Source organism: Pongo pygmaeus, chromosome 4 (genome assembly GCF_028885625.2).
Source record: "Pongo pygmaeus isolate AG05252 chromosome 4, NHGRI_mPonPyg2-v2.0_pri, whole genome shotgun sequence".
NCBI lineage: Eukaryota > Metazoa > Chordata > Mammalia > Primates > Hominidae > Pongo > Pongo pygmaeus.
In genome coordinates, this window is record NC_072377.2 from 76,636,460 (window position 1) to 76,663,015 (window position 26,556).

A 26,556-nucleotide genomic window follows, 5' to 3' on the forward strand; every position below is an offset into this window, starting at 1 on the left:
AAGAAGAAAACTGGAAATGTAATGTCATGGTAGCTGGAAAAAGCTTCAAGAAGGAAGAGTTTAGGTAGTTGTCTTAAATAAGGCTTTAAGTCTAGTGAGATAGAAAGTTGCAATTTCTGTAGCAACTGAGGTCATTGCAGACTTCAGCAAGTGCTGTTTGTCTTTTAAATCATTAGGAGCACACATTTATAAGGCAGTTATTGATATGTTAATTTCACATTAAATGATTAGTCTCTATCAGCTAAGCATTTGCCGTTTCGTTAATTTTTAAAATTGGAATAAATAGAATTTGCTATAGTCAGAGTTTTTTGTTTGTTGATGTTACTTTATAAAAAAGAATGTTCAGCACATCTTTCCATTTCCTTTTCATGTTCTGCTTCCCCATTACAGTTTTTTTCAAAATGGCATTTTAATTGTTCATCCTGCCTTTCTGGTTTTTTTGTTTGTTTTTTGTTGTTTTTTGAGACAGGGTCTCACTCTGTCAACCAGGCTCGAGTGCAATGGCACGATCTTGGCTTACTGCAACCTTTTTGCCTCCCAGGCTAGTGACCTTCCCACCTCAGCCTCCTGAGTAACTGGGACTGCAGGTGTGCACCATCATGTCCAGCTAATTTTTGTATTTTTAGTAGAGACAGGGTTTCACCATGTTGCCCAGGGTGGTCTCGAACTCTTGGGCTCAAGCGATCTGTCCAACTTGGCCTCCCAAAATGCTGGCTGGGATCACAGGCACCGTGCCAGCCCATTCTGCCCTTTTTAAGATGGGAACATTAATTTATTTGAGCAAATGTGTGACCATGCTGCTTTTAAATAAAGATGATGGCATTCTTTACTAATGTGTGTGTATTTGTTCTTTCTCAAGGTCTTAGAGATCTCTGTTTCTGTCTCTCTCTCTCTGTCATACTCTACAGCTGCAGAATAGGTTAATTATTGTTTCTTCATAGAAAATAGACTTTAATTTGGGTTAGTTTAGATGGGAAAGTAATCTTTTTACTTCTCCACTTAACTGTTTTTCCAGGCCAGCTGGGTTGACCAGTCTCAGTGGGAAAGAAAGAACCTAACAGTATAGTGAGAATCAAATTTGGGTGGTAGGACCTATATTTACTAGTGGGAGAAGATCATTGAGTCTCTAGGGTGAAAGAGGTTAGAATTTAGAGTATTTGTGATTTAAGTTTTTAAAATTTAGGTTTAGAATAAAAATGATTGAAATTGTGACTTTTTATGCTCATGCTTTTACCAGTATTAATTAATGAGACACTTGAAACAGAATATGGAGATTTTGTTTACTTTAAAGCAGTGAGATGGCTAGTTTATGGAAACTTTGAGATTTGTTAAGCAGTACCCTCAGATTAAAGATTATTAGGATTAGCGTACTTTTATATATCTTTAGTGGCTGACAAGATAGTGTAGCCATGTGTCACTTAACAACAGGGATACACTTTAAGAAATGTTGTTAGGCAATTTTGTCATTGTGTGAACATCATAGAATGTACCTATGCATGGCCAGGCATGGTGGCTCACGCCTGTAATCCCAGCACTTTTGGAGGCTGAGGCGGGCAGATCACCTGAGGTCAGGAGTCCAAGACTAGACTTGCTAATATGTTGAAACCCTGCCTCTACTAAAAATACAAAAATTAGCCAGGCGTGGTGGTGAACGCCTATAATCCCAGTTACTTGGGAGGCTAAGGCACCAGAATTGCTTGAAATGGGAAGCAGAGGTCGTGGTGAGCCGAGATTGTGCCACTGCACTCCAGACTGGGTGACAGAGTGAGACTCTGTCTCAAAAAAAAAAAAAAGGAGAGAGAGAGAGAATGTACTTACTTACACCTACCTAGATGGTGTAGACTGCTACAGACTGGCTATATGGTTTAGTCTGTTGCTCCTAAGCTACAAACCTGTACAGCCTGTTACTGTACTGAATACTGTAGGCAGTTATAACAAAATGGTATTTGTATGTTTAAACATAGAAAAGATACAGTAAAAATACAGTATGAAAGATTAAAAATGCTGCATCTGAATAGAAAACTTATGTTGAATGGAGCTTGCAGGACTGGAAGTTGCTCTGGTTGAGTTAGTGAATGAGTAGTGAGTAAATGTGAAGGCCTAGGACATTACTGTACACTACTGTAGATTTTATAAGCACTGTAGATTTAGGTTACATTAAATTTTATTAAAAATTGTTTTCTTCCTTTAATAATAAATAACCTTAGCTTACTGTAACTTCTTTAGAAACGTAAAAAAATTTTTAAACATTTTGACTCTTCTCTGATGACATCTTAAAGTAGAAACACATTGTACAGTTGTACAATAGTATTTTCTTTATATCCTTACTCGATCAGCTTTTTTTCTGTTTTAAAATTTTTATTTTTTTTTTAACTTTTTAAATCTTTTTCCTAAAAACTAAGACACAAACGCACACAGTAAACATGCGCCTACATAGGCTTGGTATCATTAGGATTGCTCTTTTATCTCCACATCTTGTACTACTAGAAGGTCTTCAGGAGCAGTAGCGTGCATAGAACTGTCATCTCTGGCTGGACTTGGTGGCTCACACTTGTAATCCCAGCACTTTGGGAGGGCGAGGTGGGCAGATCACTTGAGGTCAGGAGTTCGAGACCAGCCTGGCCAACATGGTGAAACCTCATCTTTAATAAAAATACAAAAATTAGCTGGGCGTGGTGGTATGCGCCTGTAATCCTAGCTGCACAGGAGGCTCAGGCATGAAATCACTTGAACCCGAGAGGTGGTGGTTGCAGTGAGCTGAGATTGCGCCACTGTACTCCAGCCTGAGCGACAGAGCGAGACTCCATCTCAGGAAAAAAAAAAAAAAGTATCACCTATGGTAACAAAGCCTTCTAGAATACCTCCTGAAGGACCTGCTGGAGGCTGTTTTACAGTTATTGTTTTTTCTAATAAGTAGAAGGATTACACTCTAATAATAAAAAGTGTAGTTTAGTAAATACATTTACCAGTAACATTTATTATCAAGTATTATGTGCTGTATATTATGTGCTATGCAGTACTTTTATGTGACAGGCAGCACAGTAATTGTTTATATCAGCATCACCACAAAAGTGAGTAATGCGTTGCACTATGTTATGGCAGCTATGATGTCACTAGGCAATAGAAAGTTTTCATATCTATTATAATCTTTTGGTACCACTGTCATATATGGCATTAGTTGTTGACAGAAATGTCATTATGTGGCTCATGACTATACTTTTAAAAATTAATGTAACAGGCTGGGTTCGGTGGCTCACGCCTGTAATCCGAGCACTTTGGGAGGCCGCGGCAGGCAGATCACGAGGTCAAGAGATTGAGACCGTACTGGCCAACATGGTGAAGCCCTGTCTACTAAAAATACAAAAATTAGTTGGGCGTGGTGGCACATGCCTGTAGTCCCAGCTACTCGGGAGCCTGAGGCAGGAGAATCGCTTGAACCCATGAGGCAGAGGTTGCAGTGAGCCAAGATCGCGCCACTGCACTCCAGCCTGGTGACAGAGCAAGACGCCGTCTCAAAAAAAAAAAAAAAAAAAATTAATGTAACAATACATGTGAACAGAGTGAATTTGAAGTTGCAGGGAGTAAAGTGCCTAGCTAACTTGTTCAAGAAAGTTCGTTTATGTATACTCAAGCACTTGAGACTGTATCCATTTCCCATTGCTGAATTACTCTGAGCTTGGTAGTCACTAATTTTGAGAAATTGTGATAGTTAGCAGTGTGCCCCTACCCCTAAAACCCCCCAGTTTCAAAATTGCATCTGAATCATGCCTTGAGTTTCTCTGTGGATTCATATTTTAAGATATTTCTAAATAAATAAAGATCTGCCTTGTTGAGTGTAGCTTTTTCAAAAGGGAATGAAGACAGTTTCCTCGGAATTAAGGGTCATTCAAATGAAATTAATGGCTACCTGTCTGAGAAAATATCTTGTTCATTAAATTGCTGAAATTTAAGCTAAGGGCCATCCTTCTACTAAATGCTCCTCAGTTCTTGATCCTCAGTTCTTGAGAGTAATTCAGGATCTTGAAATACTGGTACTGTATCCTCATTGACTTGGTCAGAATTAATCAGTGACAAGCATTCCATTTTAACTCTGCCGTTCTTCATAAATCAAATTGATTGAAGTTTTTGGGCTGTTGGAATACTGCCGAAACTGTAATTTCACCATTCTGGATTTTTTTTTTTTTAGAGGTTCTTACCATTTACACATTAGATATCATTTGGTGATTTCTGGTCACCAAAGTGACTGAAGAAATTTAGACATTAAATATAGGGTCAGGGAATTTAATTTGATAAACTAACCAGAGAAAAATAGTAAGGCTTAGGCCCATTCCTTAGAACTGATTTAATTTGACAAAAAATAGATAACCAGGTTTGTACAATAGAAGTGACAAATGTATTTTGTTTGAAAACGGGTAGCTCAGCATTTCCCAAAGCCTGTTTTGAGGACTATTATTGTTCTGTGAGATATTAATAGATGTTCAGGGAAGAAGAAAAACAAAAGTGTTGTGAGGTCAAAGAAATTTAGAAAATGCCGGGTGAAGCAAAGTGAAACATGTCATTATTTCAGTATTTCTCAGAGCTGCTTTCTTTTCTCCAAGATGGAGTCTCACTCTTTCGCCCAGGCTAGAGTGCAGAGGCACGATCTCGGCTCACTGCAATCTCCACCTCTCAGGTTTAAGGAATTCTCCTGGGTTCAAGCTGTTCTCTGCCTGAGCCTCCTTAGTAGCTGGGATTACAGGCATGCGCCACCATGCCTGGCTAATTTTTGTATTTTTAGTAGAGACGGGGTTTCACCATGTTGGCCAGGCTGATCTTGAACTCCTCATCTCATGATCGGCTGGTGTCGGCCTCCCAAAGTGCTGGGATTACAGGTGTGAGCCACTGTGCCTGGCCTCTCAGAGCTTTTGATATATTTATTGTGAAGGCAAGGCAAGCAGCGGTTTTCTCTCTGGGGATATCAGAGTAACTTGGAAATTTTTTCCAATCAACTTTCTCACCTCTTTCAACCCTCATTCCCCAGGTGGTACTGGAGGATCTATTTGTTTTGAAGTTTAAAAAGGTTCTCCAGGTGATCTAATGCATCCTCACTTTTGGTTGAGAACTGCTGAAATAGAGTATATAGGCTTTCCCAGATTTCTTTGATCATAGCCATCTCTTTTGGGGATTGTATATTATTATTTCTTTTTTCTTTTTTTTTTGAGATGGAGTCTCACTCTGTCGCCCAGGCTGGAGTGCAATGGCGTGATCTTGGCTCACTGCAACCTCTGCCTCCCGGGTTCAAGCAATTCTCCTGCCTCAGCCTCCCAAGTCACTGGGATTACAGGCATGCGCCACCACGCCTGGCTAATTTTTTGTATTTTGAGTAGAGACGGGGTTTCACCATGTTGGTCAGGCTGGTCTGAAGCTCCTGACCTTGTGATCTGCCCACCTCGGCCTCCCATAGTGCTGGGATTATAGGTGTGAGCCACTGTGCCCAGTGTATATTATTATTTCAAGGATTAGAAAGACATTTTGAAAATCTATGGGCTAGATTATAAAGTCTTTGAAAGTAAACTGTAGTTTTTGCTTTGCCAACTGATTGTTTTTCAGTTTTTAAAACTCTTTGTTTTTTTTTGTAACATTATTCTCTTCTGGGTCTTCTAATTTTCTGATCACGATTATAGATTTTAATGTGTAATGGCTCCAAATTCGGCTGGGTGCAGTGGCTCATGCCTGTATCCCAGCACTTTGGGAGGCTGAGACAGGTAGATCATGAGGTCAGGAGATGGAGACTTTCCTGGCTAACACGGTGAAACCCGTCTCTACTAAAAATACAAAAAATTAGCCGTGCGTGGTGGTGGGCACCTGTAGTCCAAGCTACTCGGGTGGCTGAGGCAGGAGAATGGTGTGAACCTGGGAGGCGGAGCTTCCAGTGAGCCAAGATGGTGCCACTGCACTCCAGCCTGGGTGACAGGTGACAGAGCGAGACTCCGTCTCAAAAAAAAAAAAAAAAGCTCCAAATTCTAGAAAAGTTTGTATTTACCTAAGAAATGACATAACAAAAAGTTAACTTTTTGCAGTGCCATATTTCAGTTTACCTGCTAGACCTGTTTGTCTTGAGGCTTTGTTAAACATTGTGTAACAATGGTAACTTGGAAAATTTGATTATATTGAGTTGATTTCGTTTTTGTTTGGAGACGGAGTCTCGCTCTGTCGCCCAGGTTCCAGTGCAATGGCGTGATCTCGGCTCACTGGAACCTCTGCCGATTCTCCTGCCTCAGCCTCCCGAATTGCTGGGATTACAGGCATCTGCCACCATGCCTGGCTAATTTTTGTATTTTAGTAGAGACAGGGTTTCACCATGTTGGTCAGGCTGATCTCGAACTTCTGACCTCAAGTGATCCACCTGCCTCAGCCTCCCAAAGTGCTGGGAGAGATGATTTCTGAAAGCTCTTTTGATTCCAGAATATATATGTATGTACCTGTATATGTTATAAATCTATAACTTTGTATATGTTACCCAGAAATTTCAAGATATTGAAGAAACTCATCTCATTCACATAAAGGAAATTATAGGATCCTTGTCAAATGCTATAAAGGAAATTCATTTGCAGATAGGCCAGGTAAGTTTTTTTACTTTATGTTGAACTATTCATGAAAAATTTGTTTATTTATAGCTCTTTAAAAATATTTTCTCACTCTGTTCAAAGTTCATAAGTATAATACCGAATTTTTCCAAATAAAGAATATGTAAAGATAATATATTTACATGTATTAAATATAAAATAAACTGGATATTTTATCATTTGGCCACCAAGGATGATAATTCAAATTAATTTTTTAAATTAACTATATTCAGTTTTGTTTATATTGAATTTCTAAAGCTATCAACTTTTGAATATTTTTTTCAAGCTTTACTATTTTTAAATTTAAAGCAGCAACTTTATTAAACTATAGAACTTTTATTTAGAAGTGTTCCACAAATATAAAAGGTTTAATGATGACAATTTGGGGTACACTGAAATATAGTAGAGAAAGATGAAGTCTGTTATTCTTCAAACTAGCCAGGCACGATGGCTCATACCTGTAATCTCAGCAGTTTGAGAGGCCGAGGCAGGAAGATTACTTGAGCCCAGAAGTTTGAGACCAGCAACATAGCGAGACCTCATCTCTACAAAAAATTTAAAAAATATTTTAGATTTTTTAAATATTAAAAAATATTTTAGATTTTTTTAAATATTAAAAAATATTTTAGATTTTTTAAATATTAAAAAATTTTTGGGTGTGGTGGTGCATGCCTATAGTCCCAGCTACTTGGGAGGCTGAGGTGGGAGGATCACTTGAGCCCAGGAGGTTGAGGCTGCAGTGAGCCGTGACACCCAGCCATCTGGGTGACAGAGTCAGACTGTGTGTGTGTTTTTTTTTAAGCCAAAAGTATTTTTATTGTCTATATAAGTCTTATCATAAGAATGATGTCTCTAGAATGCTCAAAGATGGGAACAGAAAACTGCTTTGACTTCTAGGGGCGTGAGGCATGTGTTAAGGGGTTAATGTAAGTCATGGTTGGTCCCCACAGATCCAGTAACACTGGAAGTTAGGTAACTTAAAGTCCTCAAAGGGCCTTGGGTCAAAAATACATATTTTGATATAATTAATTTTAATTGTCTTGTGTAAGTTTTATCTGAAATACACTAAGAATGTGGAACAAGAAAAAGTTACCTTTATTTCATTTTAATAGGTCCATGAAGAATTTATAAATAACATGGCTAATACTACAGTTGAAAGTTTGATACAAAAATTTGCTGAGTCAAAAGGCACTGGGAAGGAAAGACCTGGTAAGATGATAAACTCTGCAAGGAAACATTTAAAATTTTCCCATATAGTAACTAACATATTTGCCTTGAAGTTCATGTGGGTAAGGGGTAATTTTAACTTTATATCACATATCTGAAGTTAAAAATATTTCCAAACTGTGAAATGAAGCCAACCCAAGAAATGGAGCATACCTAAAAGTCTGTATAAAATAATAAGATATTATTATTTTTATGTCTGATGATACATTAAGATTTTTGTTTTGGCTTTTAGTGGTTAATACAATAATTTAGTATTATTTAAAGTGGTTATTATAACATTTTACTAAATCTGTCACAGTTTTAGATTTTTCAAAATAGAGTTACCTACAGAAGGCTATTTTAATAAAAGAAAGATTGGGAGAGAATATTGAATGCTCAGAACATTGAGACCAACGTAGAAACTTTCTTAAAATTTAATAACTTCTTTCTTTTCTCATTTATATATACATTTAACAAATATATTTATTGAGTTCTAACAGTATACCAGACCCCATTCTAGAAATTTGGGGATATACCAGTGAACAAATGGATATAGGAATCCTGGCTCCTATTTTTATGAAAAAATGATTACAGAAGTTCAAATTCTACTTTTAATTGGCATGTTATGATGTATCAAATGTAATAAGTAGCCCATTCCCTTCCCTGCTCAGCATACTTACAGTCCTCCAGATTTCTTTAATCTATTTATTAGTTACTATATCATGTTCTTGCAAGATACATGTTTTACTCCGTAAGTAAAAATAATTCAGTGCATTAAAGAAGTTAAAATATGATATGGCATTCCAGAAAATGGGTAAGTGATCTGTGAAGTTTGGGAACCGTATTTCCTCAGAGCAGTTCATGGACCTAAGGCTTGAAACCTAAATCATCTTTAATTTTTTCTTCCCAAATTTCATTAATTTTTTAATCTTACTGATTCAATTGTATTAGTATTTTTCCCTTCAGACTTTCTTTTCATGTTTTCTCTAGCTGCCTAATTAATTTGCAGATTTCATACTGGTACAGCAGACGTTTCTTCTCTAATCTACTTTACATGTTATAGCACACTCATCTTTTGCCTATACAGTTATGAACTTATAATTGTACCACTTACAAATCTTTAAATTTTCAATATTGACAGGATGAAAGTGGGATTCTGGACTTGGTTTCAGAGCCTTTAAGGATCTCGAGCTGACCAGACTTTACTCTTAACTTTCTTTCTTTTTTTTTTATTTCAACCACAAGTATTTATTGATATATTTTAATGAAATAATAAGGCACAACTGTGGATTAAAACAGTTTGCTATACAGTCAAAAGAGGGGAAAGCTATAACCTTAGGAACTTTAAATATACAAATCAAGGAGCCTCTGAAGTAACTCTCTATAGATCAGTGTCAGACATTCTTCTGTTTTCACTTGATCACAAAGTCTGACTGATACTTCATGAAGAGTTTTCTCATTCATTTATATTTGAGCCATCCAGCCCAGCTACTTCCCTGTTCTCCACCCTTTTCCATCATTTTGCAGTGGTATTTTTTTTTTAGCAGTCCCCTTCCTAAATAATTATGTACACATCTTCAATAGTTTTCCAAAGCAAGGAAACAAGCACGAAAGCAGTGAATCAGAGAAAGTCAGCCAAGGGCAGATGTTTGGATAAACAGACTCATAGAGATATACATTAGGATGGCAATAGCTTGATTCACTGAAGTCTAAACTAAGCTGACTTTGGCAGAAAAGTTGCTGTGGCTTGTTTGAAGACCTGTAATGCCACCTTAGGTTGTGCTACTAGTGCCAGACCTCATTTTTAAGGGATTAGCACTGGTCTATACAAGGAGCTAGGAAGCTAATGTAACTAGGCAGCTAATGATACAATAGTCAATGCTTTGGACATGTATTAGGAGCTGACTATGGCTTCCATCATTAACATTTGCCAAGTGTAAAATTCATAAAGAATTTTGTGACTGAGCATGGTGGTTCACACCTGTAATCCAAGCACTTTGGGACGCTGAGGCAGGAGGATCACCTGAGGTCAGGAGTTCAAGACCAACCTGGCCAACATGGTGAAACCCTCTCTCTACTAAAAATACAAAAATAAGCCAGGTGTGGTGGTGCACATCTGTAATCCCAGCTACTTGGGAGGCTGAGGCAGGAGAATTGCTTGAACCTGGAGGCGGAGGTTGCAGTGAGCCAAGATTGTGCCACTGCACTCTAGCCTGGGTGACAAGAGTGAGACTCCATCTTAAAAAAAAAAAAAAGAATTTTGTGCAAAACTTCAAGACACTGAGGAAACAATCTTTAAATGTTTTGGACTGGGATAAGTTAACACTAATCTTTCTACTTGGAAATGTGAAGTGAAAAACATTCCAGTGCACGTAACACTAAGGCATAAACCATGCTGCAAAGGTGTGAATGCGTGAGGCTTTATAGGGTGCCCGGCTGCCTTGATAAAAAGCCATGAGAAAGTCCCAAGGCATATTATCAGAGCAGCCATTCTGGTGGTAACGGTGTCCCCAAACTAGGCAAACCCATAGGCATATTGCTATTTTTTGAACAGTCAACACTGCACTAACAAGAGGAGCCATGTAGGTACAAAGTTGAGAATCAGAGGCCAGAGGTAGAGTGATGTGGACAAGCAACCCAGAAGACTTGACTCCACACCTCTCACCAAGGCCACCTTTCAAGATGGGTATCTCCACCCAGCAGCCCTTTGATGACAGAGTAGAATGCAGAGGATGGTTTCATACTTCTCAGAGAAGTGTTGGTTACCAAAAAGCTCCTGGACAGGCAACATCCCAGAGGCCCATTTAATAATGAAGGTAAATAAAAACTGCCAGACCCCTGAACTGTCGTGCCAAGTCAGGAATACATAGGGCATAGCAGTGCCAAGTGGAACAGATTAGATTTTGAGGCTTACTGAAAAGCAGAAAGACTGCCAGACTAAGCGAACAGTATGTTGGATGACACAGAAGTAGGAAGCAAAGGACATATGAAAAGGATGAAGAAGCATGGTGGCAGACTTGCTAGAGGGAAGGCAGTAGGGCTACAGTCTACATCTGGTGAAAGAGCTTTGCTGGCTTGTTCTTGGCATGATTCCCTCTCTCACTTTCTCAGACTGTATGGATATGTGGCATTCAGCAGCAGAATGGGGAAGAAGATATTTATAAATGAAGAACTAGTGAATGGATACTGAACAGAAATAGACTGGGTGTACCATTCTGTAATGCTCTGTTTATACATCAAAGGCAGGTTTGTGTTGACAGAACATATTTGAGGTTGTCATGCAACAGCGGTAGTACTTTGGAAGAAGGGGAATGATGGGGTGGAGGTGGGGTTGGTGGAAGGAACTTTCAAGTTCCAGTTATTAAATACTAGACCGCAAGGAACAGTTTGGTCTCTGTCCTTTAGTGAAGAAATTAGATGCTCATTTTCTGTTCTACATCTACCTTCTCCAAAACCTTAACAAATTCTGTGAAATATATGGCACTGTCCCCATCCTGATCAGCCTCTTGAATGGTCCTGTCTGCGATGCAGCCAAGCTGCTCATCTGAGATATTTACTCTGACCATTAAGCGTAGCACCTGTATCAGTTCACCACGGGAGAGCTTATCATCTTTATCGAAATTATATAGTCGAAAAGCAAACTGCAGTTTGTTGCTTTGGCTGTTGAGTGGTTCGGGTCCATTCACATCTTTGCTCTTTTCATTATCCTCAATGGGGTGGAAATGAGCCAAAGTTCACATGAATCCACGGAAGTTTACCTGGTCCTCTCCCTCTGGAAAGAAGGCATTGATGATTCAGTCCTCCAGTGGGTTGATGACAATTTCTGGAATCCTCAGGAAATCTTCGTGGCTGAGAGTGCCGTCTCTCATTTGTCCAGGCTGGTGAACCGGCTGTAGAGCAAGTGATTTGACTGTGGGAAAAGCTGATCTTCTTGACCTCCTCGAGGTCTTCATCCCACAGTAACATGGAGGGCTGAGAACCCATCACCACTGGGGAGCTCCTACGGGTGCAGCGGTGCCAGAAGCGATGGCGACAGGAGGGAAGGAGGGAGTGGGAGAAAGGCTAGGGGTCAAGAAGGGAGAGGGCAGTCTTAACTTTCTTTTACTCCTATTCAAGTACCTTCACTGAGGCCAGCCTGAACTGCTTGCTGTTTCCCATACATGCTTCCTTTTTTCCTTTAGTACTTTAGTTGTCCTTAATCCTTACTCTAGAAAATGCTGTATTCCACTACTTTCCTACACCACATCTTTACATTTATGTGTTGAATGAATGAACTCTTTAAAGAGCCCGGTTATTATCTTTAATAATATCTTTCTCCATCAAAAGTGCCAGAGAACTTATATATTTCTTTCTTGCCTTGTTGCTGTCTACCATTAAATCTTAATAGTTTGTACTTGTGAAAAAGTTCTGTATTTGATTCATCTGTTTTCTCTATTTGTAAGCAGTATATATTTTTGTTAAATGAATGAACGAATGGGCATTTAATGGCAAGATTAGGGTGTTAAGAAGGTTGGAATGGAGTGGCTATTAGAAAATTTTTTAAGTGAATGCTAAATCATTATGGTTAATGTTTAGTGAGCTCTTACTCTGTGCCATGTACCATACCAACCACTTGGTAGGCACACTTTGATTTTCAGCAACTTTTTGAAGTATGTACTATTATTCTTATTTTACAGATGAGGGAAATGTTCAGAGGTAATGTTTACAGGCTCATGCCTGTAATCCCAGCACTTTGGGAGGCTGAGGCAGGTGTATCACCTGAGGTCAGGAGTTCAAGACCAGCCTGACCAACATAGTGAAACTCCATCTCTACTAAATATAAAAATTAGCTGGGAGTGGTGATGTATACCTGTAATCCCAGCTACTTGGGAGGCTGAGGCAGGAGAATTGCTTGAACCCGGGAGGCAGAGGTTGCAGTAAGCTGAGATAGCGCCATTGCACTCCAGCCTGGGCAACAAGAGCGAAACTCCATCTCAAAAAAAAAAAAAAGTAATGTAGTCCAAACACATTTATTTAACACACAGAAATATGTTGGAACTTATCAAATATATGCCACTAATTTCCTTTAATATAGACTTGCAGGTGAATTAAAGTTTTGTCAGTTCTTAGAAATTTTGTTAACTCAACATATGGGGATTGCTGAACCCTTATTCATCATAATGTCCTACTTGTCAACCTACTCATTCATTCTCTATGAAGAACTCAACAAATATACAGTTATTATTCCTTTCTGTTGGTTAGGTAATAACTGTATATTAGGAATTACCTTTAAGCTCACTGCTTGATTCTTTTTGAATTCTGGACATTTAGATCATGTTTCTTTTTTCTTTTCTTTTTTTTTTTTTCGAGACATGGTCTTGCTCTGTCACCTAGGCTAGAATGCAGTGATGCAATCATAGCTCACTGTAGCTTCAACCTCCCAGGCTCAAGCGATCTTCCCACCTGAGCTTCCCGAGTAGCTGGGACCACAGGCATATGCCAGTACACCCCACTAATTTTTAAAAATTTTTAGTGGAGACAGAATCTTACTATGTTGCTCAGGCTGGTCTTGAACTCCTGGACTGAAGCAATCCTTCTGTCTCAGCCTCCTGAAGTGCTGGGATTACAGGTGTGAGCCACTGTGCCTGGCTTATGTTTATTTTCTTGTCTGTGGTGTAGTGCAGTGGTTTGTGACCTGCTCTTTACTAGCAGTGAGACTTTTTATTTTTTATTTTTTATTTTTTTTGGAGTCAGAGTCTTGCTCTGTCACCCAGGCTGGAGTGCAGTGGCACGATCTCGGCTCACTGAACCTCCGCCTCCTGGGTTCAAGCTATTCTCCTGCCTCAGCCTCCCGAGTAGCTGGGACTACAGGTACCCACCACCACACCTGGCTAATTTTTATATTTTTAGTAGAGACGGGGTTTCATCATATTAGCCAGGCTGGTCTCGAAATCCTGACCTCATGATCCACCCACCTCGGCTTCCCAAAGTGCTGGGATTACAGGTGTGAGCCACCGCGCCCGGCTTAGCAGTAAGACTTTTAAACCTCAGTGCCCTCATCTGTAAAGTGGGGATAATAATAGTAACTGCCTCATGGGGCTGTTGTGAGATTTACATGAGATAATCTAACGTTTATTAATAAATATTGTTTTCAAAAATGATACAGTTCTCATGATTAAGTAGCCACTAATGTAGTTTCATTATAAATTTAATTTTACTGGCCTTAAGATATACGAAGTCATGTAGAAAATACTTACAGCTAGATGGTAGGAGGTAATAGGAAAGCCAAGAACGGTGATGACATGGGCTTTCGTAGAGTCACTAAACCCAGAATTAGGCAGCTGTTTCAGGACCCCAAAAAGAGTCATAGAACTAGGACTTTTAAACAGTCCTAGAACAAACTAACTGGTGTGGGGTGGAGTGGAAGGGATAAATATTATTTCCCTGGTTGAGTTGCTATGGGTGACTAATTGCAGCTCTTTCATATGTTTTTGTTTGTTTGTTTTTTTCTTTTTTGAGACGGAGTTTCACACTTGTTGCCCAGGCTGGAGTGCAATGGCACAATCTCAGCTCACTGCAGTCTCTGCCTCCCGGGTTCAAGCGATTCTCCTGCCTCAGCCTTCCGAGTAGCTGGGATTGATGCGGCCCACCACCACACCCAGCTAATTTTTTTTTTTTGAGATGGAGTTTTGCTCTTGTTGCCCAGGCTGGAGTGCAGTGGCGTGATCTCGGCTCACTGCAACCTCTGCCTCCCGGGTTCAAGCAATTCTCTTGCCTCATCCTCCCTAATAGCTGGGATTACAGGCACCCACCACCATGCCTGGCTAATTTTTGTGTTTTTAGTAGAGATGGGATTTCACCATGTTGGCCGGGCTAATCTCAAACTCCTGACCTCAGGTAATCCGCCCACCTTGGCCTCCCAAAGTGCTGTGATTATAGGTGTGAGCCACTGTGCCTGGCCTCTTTCGTATGTTTTTGATCAGTTTATGGGCACCTGAACAAATGAGTTTAGTGACTCACTGCAATAACAAAACTTGTGCTTCCTAGAAAAATAACAGACAAAATTTTGCATGTGATTGTGTGGAATTTATGAACTTAAAGGATTTTGTTTTGTAAAGTATATTCTAACCTTCAATCGTTTTATACTATTGATTTCTGTTAACATTTTATTTCTCCTCTTTTGTAAGGACCCCCTCTGGTGGATGAGTTCCACCCTAAACTAGCTTTAGTTCTGTGGGATAGAGGTCTTTAAAAGAAAACAAAAGATCCAATTCTTTTAAAAATTTGTATACATAGCTGGACGCGGTGGCTCACGCCTATAATCCCAGCACTTTCCGAGGCCGAGGCGACTGAACTCTAACTACTCCATTGAGAACGCCTGCAGAAGAAGGCAAGGATCGAGGTAGAGAGACCACTGCATGACTGTTGTAATAATCCAGGGTAATTTAAGAAGAAAAGAGGCCGAGTGCAGTGGCTCACACCTGTAATCCCAGGACTTTGGGAGGCCAAGGTGGGTGGATCACCTGGAACGCCTGAGGTCAGGAGTTTGAGACCAGCCTGGCCAACATGGTGAAACCCTGTCTCTACTAAAAATACAAAAATTAGCTGGGTGTGGTGGTGGGCACCTGTAATCTCAGCTACTCGGGAGGCTGAGGCAGGAGAATTGCTTGAACCTGGGAGGCGGAGGTTGCAGTGAGCTGAGATTGCATCATTGCACTCCAGCCTGGACGACAAGAGCAAGATTCCATCTCAAAAAAAAAATTGTATACATAAATTAACCTATTTCTCTGATGCTGCAAAATGACGCCAATGTTATTTTTAGTCAGTTATCTATTGAAAGATATAACCTGTCAGTTTATGTTTTCAGTTCTTTTATGTATGTAAGTCAAACTGAGAGCATTACAAATTTTTTTATTACTCGTTACGATAATGTTATATTACTTATTATATGTACTGACACTTTTTGTCATTGCCTTTTTGTTTGTTTTGCTTTTTTAGAGACAGAGTCTCATTCTGTTGCCCAGTCTGGAGTGCAGTGGCACGATCTCAGGCTCACTGCAACCTCCACCTCTCGGGTTCAAGCAATTCTCATGCCTCAGCCTCCCAAGCAGCTGGTTTACAGGCGTGCATCACCATGCCTGGCTAATTTTTGTATTCTTAGTAGAGACATAGTTTCACCATGTTGGCTAGGCTGATCTCGAACTCTTGGCCTGAAGCAGCCACCTGCCTCAGCCTCCCAAAGTGCTGGGATTACAGGCGTGAACCACTGCACCTGGCCTGTCATTGTTTTTTTTTTTTTTAGTGTAGTAATGGCTGGTTCCTCTGGAATTTGAGTCACTGTAAGAGGATGCTTTGAATATTAAGGCACCTGTGGTCTGAAAGGATCATGAATAAACAGGTGTTTTCTAATTTTGGGTATCTTTTTATATTCCATTGACATTGCCCTTGTAACCCTAACCACTCTCAGGTAATTCAGTTGCTAAAAGAGAGTAAAATCCATATTTTCAATGTTTTCTATTTTACAGTCATTTTGGTAATTTTACTTTATGCTATTTATAATTCATAAAAATTCAGCAGGTTTCCATATATATATATATACATATAGTGACTATTTTCTCCCAGTCTGTGGCTTGTTCTTTTTTTTTTTTCCCCGATGTTTTTGAAGAGCAAAAGTTAATTTTGATGAAGTGCAATTTACCAAATTTTGGTTTTTTATGTGTTATGCTTTTGTGTCAAATACAAGAAATCTTTGTCTAATCCAAGGTCACAAAGATTTTAAAAAATTTTTCTATTTCCTTTAGTTGAAGTTTTGTAGTTTAGAAGGACACAGTTGATAACCTGAAAAGAGTTCCCAATGGCCAAAGCTGGAATTACTTGAGCAAGTAGTAAGTAATGAATATATTAGATCATAACCCAAAGAATGAAATAAATAGCCATTAATCCATACAGATAAAAATAAATGTTTGAATAAAGAATTTAAAATTTATTTCAAAATTTTGTATACATGTTAATACAAAAGGTGACCAAAAGATTTGGACACTTCCTAAAAATATATATATCTATGAATGTCAAGTAAGCACATGAAAAGATACCCCATTAATAATTAGGGAAATACAGATTAAAACCACAATAAAAATAGCAGTAGACACTTATGAGAGTGATAAAAATTTAAAAGGCTGACTATACCAGCCAGGCATGCTGGTTCACACCTGTAATCCCAGCACTTGGGGAGGCCAAGATGTGTGGATTCCTTGAGCCCAGGAATTCGAGACCACCCTGGGCAACATAATGAAACTCCATATCTACAAAAAAATACAAAAATTAGGCATGGTGTTGTGCACCTGTAGTCTTAGCTACTTGGGAGGCTGAGCGGGGAGTATGGCTTGAGCCCAGGAGGCAGAGAGGTTGCTGTGAGGTGAGATTGTACCACAGCACTCCAGCCTGGGTGACAGGGCGAGACTCCATCTGGGAAAAAGAAAAAAAGACTGAGTATACCAAATGCTATCAAGGATGTGGAAGAACTGAAACTCACAAAGACTGCTGGTGAAAATAAAAAATGGTGCAACCACTCTGGAAAATACCTTGTCAGCTTCTTAGAAATTTAAGCATACACTTACCATATGATCCAGTTGTTCTACCCCTAGGCATTTACCCAAGAGAAAAGGAAATATATGTGCAAAGACTTCCATATGAATGTTCATGGCAGTTTTATTTGTAGTAGGTCCAAACTGTAAACAACCCAAATGTCCATTAACAGATGAACGGATAAACAAATTGTAGTATTTCCATGCAGTGAAGTACTACTCAACAATAAAACTTAATAAACTACCGATACATGCAATTACATGGATGAATCTCAAAGTAATTTTGCTGAGTGAAAGAAGCCAGACCAAAATAAGAATACGTATTATATGATTCTTTTTTTTTTTTGAGACAGTCTCGCTCTGTCACCCAGACCGGAGTGCAGTGGCGCGATCTTGGCTCACTGCAACCTCCACCTCCCAGGTTCAAGTGATTCTCCCGCTTCAGCCTCCCAAGCAGCTGGAACTACAGGCACGCACCACTATGCCCAGTTAGTTTTTGTATTTTTAGTGGAGATGGTTTCGCCTTATTGGCCGGGCTGGTCTCGAACTCCTGACCTCGTGATCCACCCGCCTCAGCCTCCCAAAGTGCTGGAATTACAGGTGGAGCCACCGTGCCCAGCCCATACTATATGATTCTATTTATATAACTTTCTAGAAAATGTACACTAATTTATAGTGACAGAGAGCAGATCAGTGGTTGCCTTGGGAAGGATGGAATGGGTTACAAAGGAGCATGAGGTATAATTTTATATGTTATCCTGTGGTAGTAGACTCACAAATGTTACACATGTCAAAATTCATTAAACTGTACAATTTAAGTAGATGTAGTTTTTCATGTGTTAATTATACCTCAGCAAATCTGTTTAAAAAGGAGTTGGGAAGAATCATTTTAAGGGTTTTGGCGTGAGTGACTGAAAGGATATGGTTGCAACTAACATGGAGAATGCTTATAGACATAAGTACTATAATTGAAAGTAGAAACAAAGGTTTTATCAGAATCATGGAAGATGAAAACATGACTCAACCTTATGAGTGTGGGGACACTGTCAAAATGTGGATGTAAGAGGAGATTATATTTCAGTACTAAGATTCTGTGTTTGGAGAACTAGATAAAATTTTGGAATGTTTCACAGTGACTGAAATCTGTGGTTAAAAACCTATTTCTTTGATTTAAGACTTTCTAAATTTTCCTCATAGTTTTCAAGCCTTGGGTACTGTATTCGTCCATTCTAGTGTCGCTATAAAGAAATACCTGAGGCTAGGTCATTTATAAAGAAAAGATATTTAACTTGGCACATGGTTCTGCAGGCTTTATAGGAAGCATGGTGCTGACATGTGCTTCTGGTGAGACCTTAGGAAACTTAAAATCATAGTGGAAGGCAACAGAGAGCCAGCATGTCACATGGCAATAGTGAGAACATGAGAGAGATGGGGGAGGTCCCAGACACTCCTCAACAACCAGATCTTGTGTGAAATAACTTAGCGAGAACCCACTTATTACCAAGGGGATGATGCTAAGCCATTCATGAAAGATCCTCCTGCATGATCCAGTCATCTCCCATTAGGCCCCACCTCCCATGTGGGAATCAACATTTCCACATGCGATTTGGAGGGTACAGACATCCAAACCGTATCAGGTACATAGAAGAATTATTTTTGGAGATTTTTTTCTTTGCATTTTTCTTTTTTTATGTACAGAAATTGATTTCTTTTCTTTTCTTTCTTTCTTTCTTTTTGTTTTTTTTTTTTGAGACAGAGTCTTGCCCTGTCACCCAAGCTGGAGTGCAGTGACATGATCTTGGCTCACTGCAACCTCCACCTCCTGGGTTCAAGTGATTGTGCTGCCTCAGCCTCCCAAGTAGCTGGGATTACAGGGGTCCTCCACCATGCCCAGCTAATTTTTGTATTTTTAGTAAAGATGGGTTTTCACCATGTTGGCCAGGCTGGCGTTGGACTCCTGACCTCAGGTGATCCGCCTGCCTCGGCCTTTCACAGTGCTGGGATTACAGGCGTGAGCCACCATGCCCAGCCAAGAAATTGATTTCATTGGTCCAGGGTGAGTACCACTATATTTTAAAACTCCTCAGCTGATTGTAACTTGTAGCCATTGTTGAGAACCTATGGTATCACGCTACATGAATGCTTGTTGTAAATGGAGAATCTCAAATCCTATCCCAGCCCTACTGAATCAGAATCTGTATTTTAATAAGATCCCAAGATGCTTTGGGCTTTGTATGCACAGTATAATTGGAAGCACTGTCTAGACTAATTAAATATCTAGCAGTGGCCACAGAGTCTACTAGGACTGTATTTCTCAAAATGTGATTCCAGGACCAGTGGCATCACCTGGGAATTTGTTAAAAATGCAAAAATTTGAGCTCCACCGTAGACCTTCTGAATAGAACACTGTGGGAGTGGAGCCCAGTAGTCTGTGGTTTAACAAGTTCTCCAGGTGATTCTCATACATAATATAGTTTAGAAGCATTGCGCCAGGAGTCTCTCATGAGGTTTGGAACCACTGAATTGAGGAAATTGATTCAGCAAGTCCTTTGTTAAAACACATACTCCTGAAGTGAAGTGTCATTGATGTCTGCAACTGTCAAATAGCTTAGCAAAAGAAAAAAATTGTATAAGGCTCTGTGGAGAGAGAGAGAAAGCAAATGCTATATTTTTTATCATTTACTTTTTATAAATGATACACCCTAGGTTCAAAAAGAGCATCTAGTTCAAAAAGAGTATCAAAATTAGAATTTGAGCCTCTATACCCTGTGCATATCACCACAAACTGGAGTGTGATTCTCTTTTTTGTGTTAGCTTGCCTGGCCCATCATCCCAGGCATCTGGGAATGTGACTGTGTTGCATTCCACAGGCCCAGGAGCAAGCTTGAAAATGTAGTCATTGATTTCCATTGTTATGAGTCACAACTCTCTCCTTGCTCATGCACACACCCCTTCATTATCATCATTCCTTTTATTAAACTTTTAGTGTATGTCTGAGAGTGTTTGTGTTTAGCTCTGATTAGAAGCAGAAATATGCTTGATTTGAATAGCCCAGACTTACTATTTGAGTTTTGAGGGCAGTTTTTAACTAATGTTAAAAACTTGTCCTGTTGATGGCCTGAGGTTTAGGATTGATTCCGAAGCAACAGGGATTATTAATTAAATATTTCACATATTTTATACTCTTCCTCAGTCCACAAAACATTTGTGGTGATCAAAGATTACCGTTAAGTAAGTTGCTTTTCTTCTTGTAACATCTTTTCAAAGTTTTAATCCAAATTAGGTTTGAATGGATTCTTTAGGTTGATAGCTTTTTTACAGCATTTATTTATTCCTACCTGATGATTAAAGCATCATATTTAAGAATTGTTTTGCTTTGAATCATTGACCTCTTAGAGTTGTTCTTCTGTTCTGTGAGTTTAATTGAACTCATAGTGGTGTTTTAAAATAATGTGTAAAAGAGCATCAGGAGACAGAGCCAAAATGGTTTTATTTGCTTTTATACAAACTAAATTGCCCTTGTGACCCAATATAAAATTTAAGTGCTAAGAGCAGTTATTTATTTTGACAAAAGAATTAATTGAGTCTAAAACAGTTGAAATTCCAGTTGTAGCAAACTATTCATTAAGACTCTCACTCTGGCTTTAGTACTGTCAAAAAAAATAACTTGTCTTATGATTAAATAGCAGAATGATGGGCAGTGGACTGCATTTGAAAGAGATGCTGAATAAACTTTCCACTTGTGAAACAGTTCAGAAGTGACATGCTACAACGGGGGTCAGAATGTGCATTGATATCCAGCTGAGTTGTCAACTGGCGCTGAGCCAGGCACGCAAAGCCTTGCCATGTGAAGCAGCATGTGGAGCATATGCCATTTGTAAAAGAAAGTCTTGTTCATGCATGATTTAATGGTTTTTTAAAAAAGGTAGTATTTAGTTTTATTATGCCAGAAATCATTATTTCTATCTTTAATAGAAAAGTTTGTGTGGATGGTACTCAATTTAAAATTTTTAGTATTTTTTTTTATTTGAAGTGATTTGGCATCTTATATTTCAAAATGTTTTTTCTTTTTTTTTGGACATTTTTCTATTTCAAATGGATTTTAAGAGGCTGTTTAGAAAAAATAAGCGAAATCAAGATATGTTTACTATAGGAAAAGAGTTTCGTGAGAACAAAAAGGAGAATTTTGTTTAAAGGGACTGATTTTATAGAGTTAAGGGATGTCTTTACTATTTTCACATGTGTGAAGTCATCCAAAGATTTTACAAATCTTTTTTTCTGTATGTACCATATTTGCTAAGATGATGATGTAAAAGTCCTTCTAGATAATATATATTTAGTATTTGTAAACAAGGCAATTTGGCATTGGTGTTTTGTTTTCATGGTATTTACTTTTTTCTACTCTCTAGAGTAAGCGTGTGGCCTGAGCATTAGAGATTCTGTAAATAGTTAATGGGTAGAAGTTATGTGGATGTGTAGCTGTAGGAGAATTTTTGACTAACGACATACCTGATTGCCTTTTTTTAGTAAACCCTTTCTCGTCTCAACAGACGATTATATTTTCTCAAGCTTTATTAGTACTTGGAAAAGCCAATAATATATAATAAGCTCTTGGTAATTTAGGTAGAGATTTGTTATTCATAATTTTTATACTAAGTGAAAAGTTACTAATTTGCACATCTCAGTTTCTTTACCCTTATTGATTTTTCAGCCTGCCCTCATCTCATTGTAAATTGTTACGATAGGCCTCTAAGGGATTCTAAGAACAAGCTCAGTACCCTTTTATTAAATGATTTCTCAGCTTCCAGATTTGCAGAATGGGTTTGAATAAAGTCCTTAAATTTTTAATTGTGTTATTTTCTGACTCTTTAAGGCTTTTGTGGATTGAAGTGATAAACTTTTTTTTAGTCTTTGTTCATATTTAGAAGAATGTACTAGTAAGGAACATACTAATAATTGATTAGGACCTTGTTTATCAACTCACTTCTATGACTGTTTTATTCTGCTTATTAGTAAATGTTAATTTATTTTATTTGAATGGAAACTAGAACCACACAGAAATAAATCTTAGGTTTAGGGGGATGGAGAGGGACATTAAGACAATATTTTTAGATCCCCCTATTTGTAGAGAAATCTTTCTTGTTAATCAGTGGCTTTCTTTTATAATGGAATGATCAATAATAATGCTGATCATGAATTTGTACATAGTTAAGCTTCATGTCTCAGAAGAACCAGTAACAAAATCCTCTATCATCTACTCTCTATTTCAAACTCTATTTTAAAATTTTTTCATGTAGCAAGTTATACTATATGACTTGTTTATACAGTTATAACTTTATACAGTTATAACTTTATACAGTTACCATTAATAAATTAAAAATTATTTCACAAAAAATGCTAGACTTTCATGAATTTATATATAAAAAGGACTAAATGACAGCTTAGTGGGAGATAATTTTTTAGTCTCATATTTAGCATTTTGGGATATTTCATTAGGAGAGTAATTCATGTTTTGCTACTTTCTCTACTGCCAAATAATTTGATATTTCACGTTTATGAAGTATGCCATATTTTATGGCATTTAAGGCTAGTCTGAGCAGTCAATCATTTCAAGACTATTTTAATTGTTTTCTAATGATTTCCACTTTATCATCCTCCTCTTCTACAATCTGTCTCTCATAGCAGTGCTAAATTTATTGTCCTTGAAGATCGCTTTGTGGGTGGATGTGTATGATCTTACGTGAAAACTCTTCCTATTTCCTGTAAGCTGTAGTTCACATTCCTTGACCTGCTATACAGTTAGAGAGATCTGGATTATAATCCCAAGGTCACCACTTAACTAGTCTGTAATTAGTTCATTTATTCATTCAATAAATATTTACTTATTTACCCAACTTATTATTTACCTGGCATTTTTTAAGCATTGAAGATACAGTGATGAACAGGACAGATGAGGTCCCAAGCTTATGTTCTAGTAGTAGTTACTATCTTGGTAGCCCTGTTCTTCCCATGAACACCACCGAGGATTTAGCAACCACCTTTACCATGCTTGTTTCCTCTCATTAACAGTACTGCCAGCTTCTTGAAAGCAGAAACTGCATATTCTTGTGTCTCTGGTTTTGTGGCATCACATATAATTGGTTTTCAGTAAATTATTGTGATCATAATGGGCTAGTCTCAGTTATTTTTCACTGTTAGAATTATTTGATTTTTAAAATTTATTGCTGATATTTGAATTAACTATTAGGTAACAACTAGAACTATTTCAGAACAATTAAAAAGATGCGTTGTCAATTAAAAGTAGAATAAAAAATTTAAAATGTAAAAAAAAAGTTTTAAAATTTACCTGATAGTTTTTTTCTATTGGAAGTTTTTCAATTTTTTTTTTTCCAGGCCTCATTGAATTTGAAGAGTGTGACACTGCTAGTGCAGTTGAAGGTGAGTTGTTTAGTTATAATATGTTAATGCACATGGCAGCTAGCTAGTATCTTCTGTTCATTGAACAAATAAGGAGGGACTGCTATCCCTAGGTGTCAGCATACCTATGGAATGGAATGCTATAAAAATCTGAAATTAGTTTGAAGGCCTGCAGATGCTACTTGCTGCTTAATAAATAACAGATTTTCCCAAAATAATATTAGTGTGTTAGATTATATATTTTTAAAGATTGAGTATAACATGCATTTGTTTTTAAATATACATTGAAATAGTTTTCTTCATTGACATCCATGTTTAAGCCTTCTAATGTCAGGAATATGAAACTCATCTCTGTAATGTATAGTGCTAATTGTACAGTGGGTAACATTTCATTAATTAATGTTACCATCATTTGGCTGGGCACAGTGGCTCATGCTTGTAATCTCAGCACTTTGGGAGGCTGAGGCAGGAGGATTACTTGAGTCCAGGAGTTTGAGACCAGCCTGGGAAACGTGCTGAGACCCCATCTCTACAAAAAAACTTTTAAAATTAGCGGGTGTGGTGGTGTGCACCTATAGTCCCAGCTACTGGGAAGGCTGAGGTAGAAGGATTGCTGGAGCCTGGGAGGAGGAGCCTGTGGTAAGCTATGATTGTACCACTGCACTCCAGCTTGGGTGACAGAGTGAGACCCTGTCTCAAAAACAACAACAAAAACCCTTCTTGAATTTCCTCATCTGTACGATGAGGGCTAGCTTAAACCTAAGGTCTCTACTGCTCTCTTCTGTTTTTATTTTTTGGGAGACAGGGTCTCACTTTGTTTCCCAGGCTGGAGTACAGTGGTACGATCTCTGCTCACTGCAGCCTTGACCTCCCAGATCCAAGCGATCCTCCCACCTCAGCCTCAAAATTAGCTGGGACTACAGGTATATGCCATCATGCCCAGCTAACTTTTGTATTTTTTTTAGAGAAAGGGTTTCACCATGTTGGCTAGGCTGGTCTTGAACTCCTGAGCTCAAGTGATCCATCCACCTTAGCCTCCAAAGTGCTAGGATTACAGGCATGAGCCACTGCACCCAGTCTCTACTGCTCAATTCTCAAAGAGTAAACACCTAAGTTTTAAGTGCTGAATTCTGTTTTTTGAGACGGGGTCTTGCTCTGTCACCCAGGCTGGAGTGCAGTGGCATGATCTCGGCTCACTGCAACCTCCGCCTTCTGGTTCGGATGATTCTCCTCCCTTAGCCTCCCAAGTAGCCGGGATTACAGGTGTGCGCCACTATGCCCGGCTAATTTTTTGTGTGTTTTTAGTAGAAACGGGGTTTCACCATGTTGGCCAGGCTGGTCTCAAACTCCTGACCTTAGGTGATCCGCCCACGTCGGCCTCCCAAAGTGCTGGGATTATAGGCGAGATCCACCACACCAGGCCTTAAGTGCTGAATTCTATCAAAAGTTAATAGCATGACTGGCCTTTAAAAATAATTTGTCATGAAAGAAGAGGATGCCTTATTAGGAAAATCAAAGATAATTTTTACTCCTCAGTTATGGTAGAATCCATTTATAGCATTGTTTGTATTAGGGACAACATTATGGACACAAGAATGCCATATTGTAAACTTACTTCTTTTTTTGTTTTTTTGTTTTTTTCTGTTTCTGTTTTTTTCTTTTTAATTTTTGAGGTAGGGTCTCACTTCGTCACTCAGGGTGGAGTGCAGTGGTGTGATCACAGCTCACTGCAGCCTCCATCTCCTGGACTCAAGCAATCCTCTCACCCCAGCCTCCCGAGTAGCTAGGACCACAGGCATGCACCACCACACCCAGCTAATCTTTTGTATTTTTTTGTAGAGACAGGGTTTCACCATGTTGCCTAGGCTGGTCTTGAACTTCTGCGTTCAAGTGATCTGTCCGCTTTGGCCTTCCAAAGTGCTGGGATTATAGGCATGCATCACTGCACCTGGCCCCATATTGTACTTCTAATGGGTCTGCTGTATCATCTTTTTATCTAAAACAATACATTTATATTTTGTGGCCCTCTAAAAAGCAAACATGATTTGACCTTTATAACATTATTTGACGTTTATAACAAAATTTAGTATAATGAATAATGTACTTTCTTTGAAGTTTTAAGTTATCTCCATATGCTTATTATGTGTAAGGTGACTTAAGGGAGGCTTAGGAAAAGAAAAGAAAATTTTATCTGTCAAGTAAATGTTCTATGATCTTTTGATAAACAATAGAGTATGTTTTATTAACATAAGATAAGTCTAACCAATAGGGTTGAGTGGTTGATAACTTTATTTCTGTCATCCACATTTAGCATCAGCAGTTTTGAGCAAATTATGTGTGAGGATGCAAGATGTATTCATAAGTTTAATATGTTTATCAGGAACGTTTATGTTTCTGTAACAATATATATTTATTTTAAAGGTATAAAACCAAGGAAAAGAAAGACCTTTGCTTTGCCAGGAATCATTAAAAAGGAAAAAGATGCAGAATCTGTGTAAGTATTTTAAATATTGTCAAAATCCTTTTTGTTTTTATAAGTGATTAAGAATAAGACTTTTGAATTTGGAAAGAAAAAAGTATTTGGGAAATAACTCAAAAGTATATGTGTAAGGTGTGAAAAACAAGCCTTTCTAAATATTAATAAATACATTTGCCAATTCCTCTGGTTTTAGATAGAAGTATTAACTTACTAATTATTTTAAAATGTTAAGACATTATGGACAAAAGCTTTAATGTCTAGAAATGGAAATTTTTGAAATATCCTT

The 26,556-nt window shown here is 38.4% G+C and overlaps 1 protein-coding gene and 1 pseudogene across 2 annotated transcripts in view; one reads left to right on the forward strand and one right to left on the reverse strand.

The window, feature by feature from the left end:
- The window catches only part of FCHO2 (FCH and mu domain containing endocytic adaptor 2), a 127,301-nt gene that overhangs the window by 48,065 nt on the left and 52,680 nt on the right, over positions 1 to 26,556 (forward strand). For both annotated transcript variants that reach the window (XM_054488367.1, XM_063664894.1), the window contains 4 exons: positions 6,504 to 6,602; positions 7,718 to 7,814; positions 23,768 to 23,812; positions 26,213 to 26,285. In XM_054488367.1, coding sequence (XP_054344342.1) covers positions 6,504 to 6,602; positions 7,718 to 7,814; positions 23,768 to 23,812; positions 26,213 to 26,285 — 314 coding nt within the window. The remainder of the gene's footprint in view (positions 1 to 6,503; positions 6,603 to 7,717; positions 7,815 to 23,767; positions 23,813 to 26,212; positions 26,286 to 26,556) is intronic.
- Positions 11,213 to 11,795, reverse strand: LOC129036783 (calcineurin B homologous protein 1-like; annotated as a pseudogene).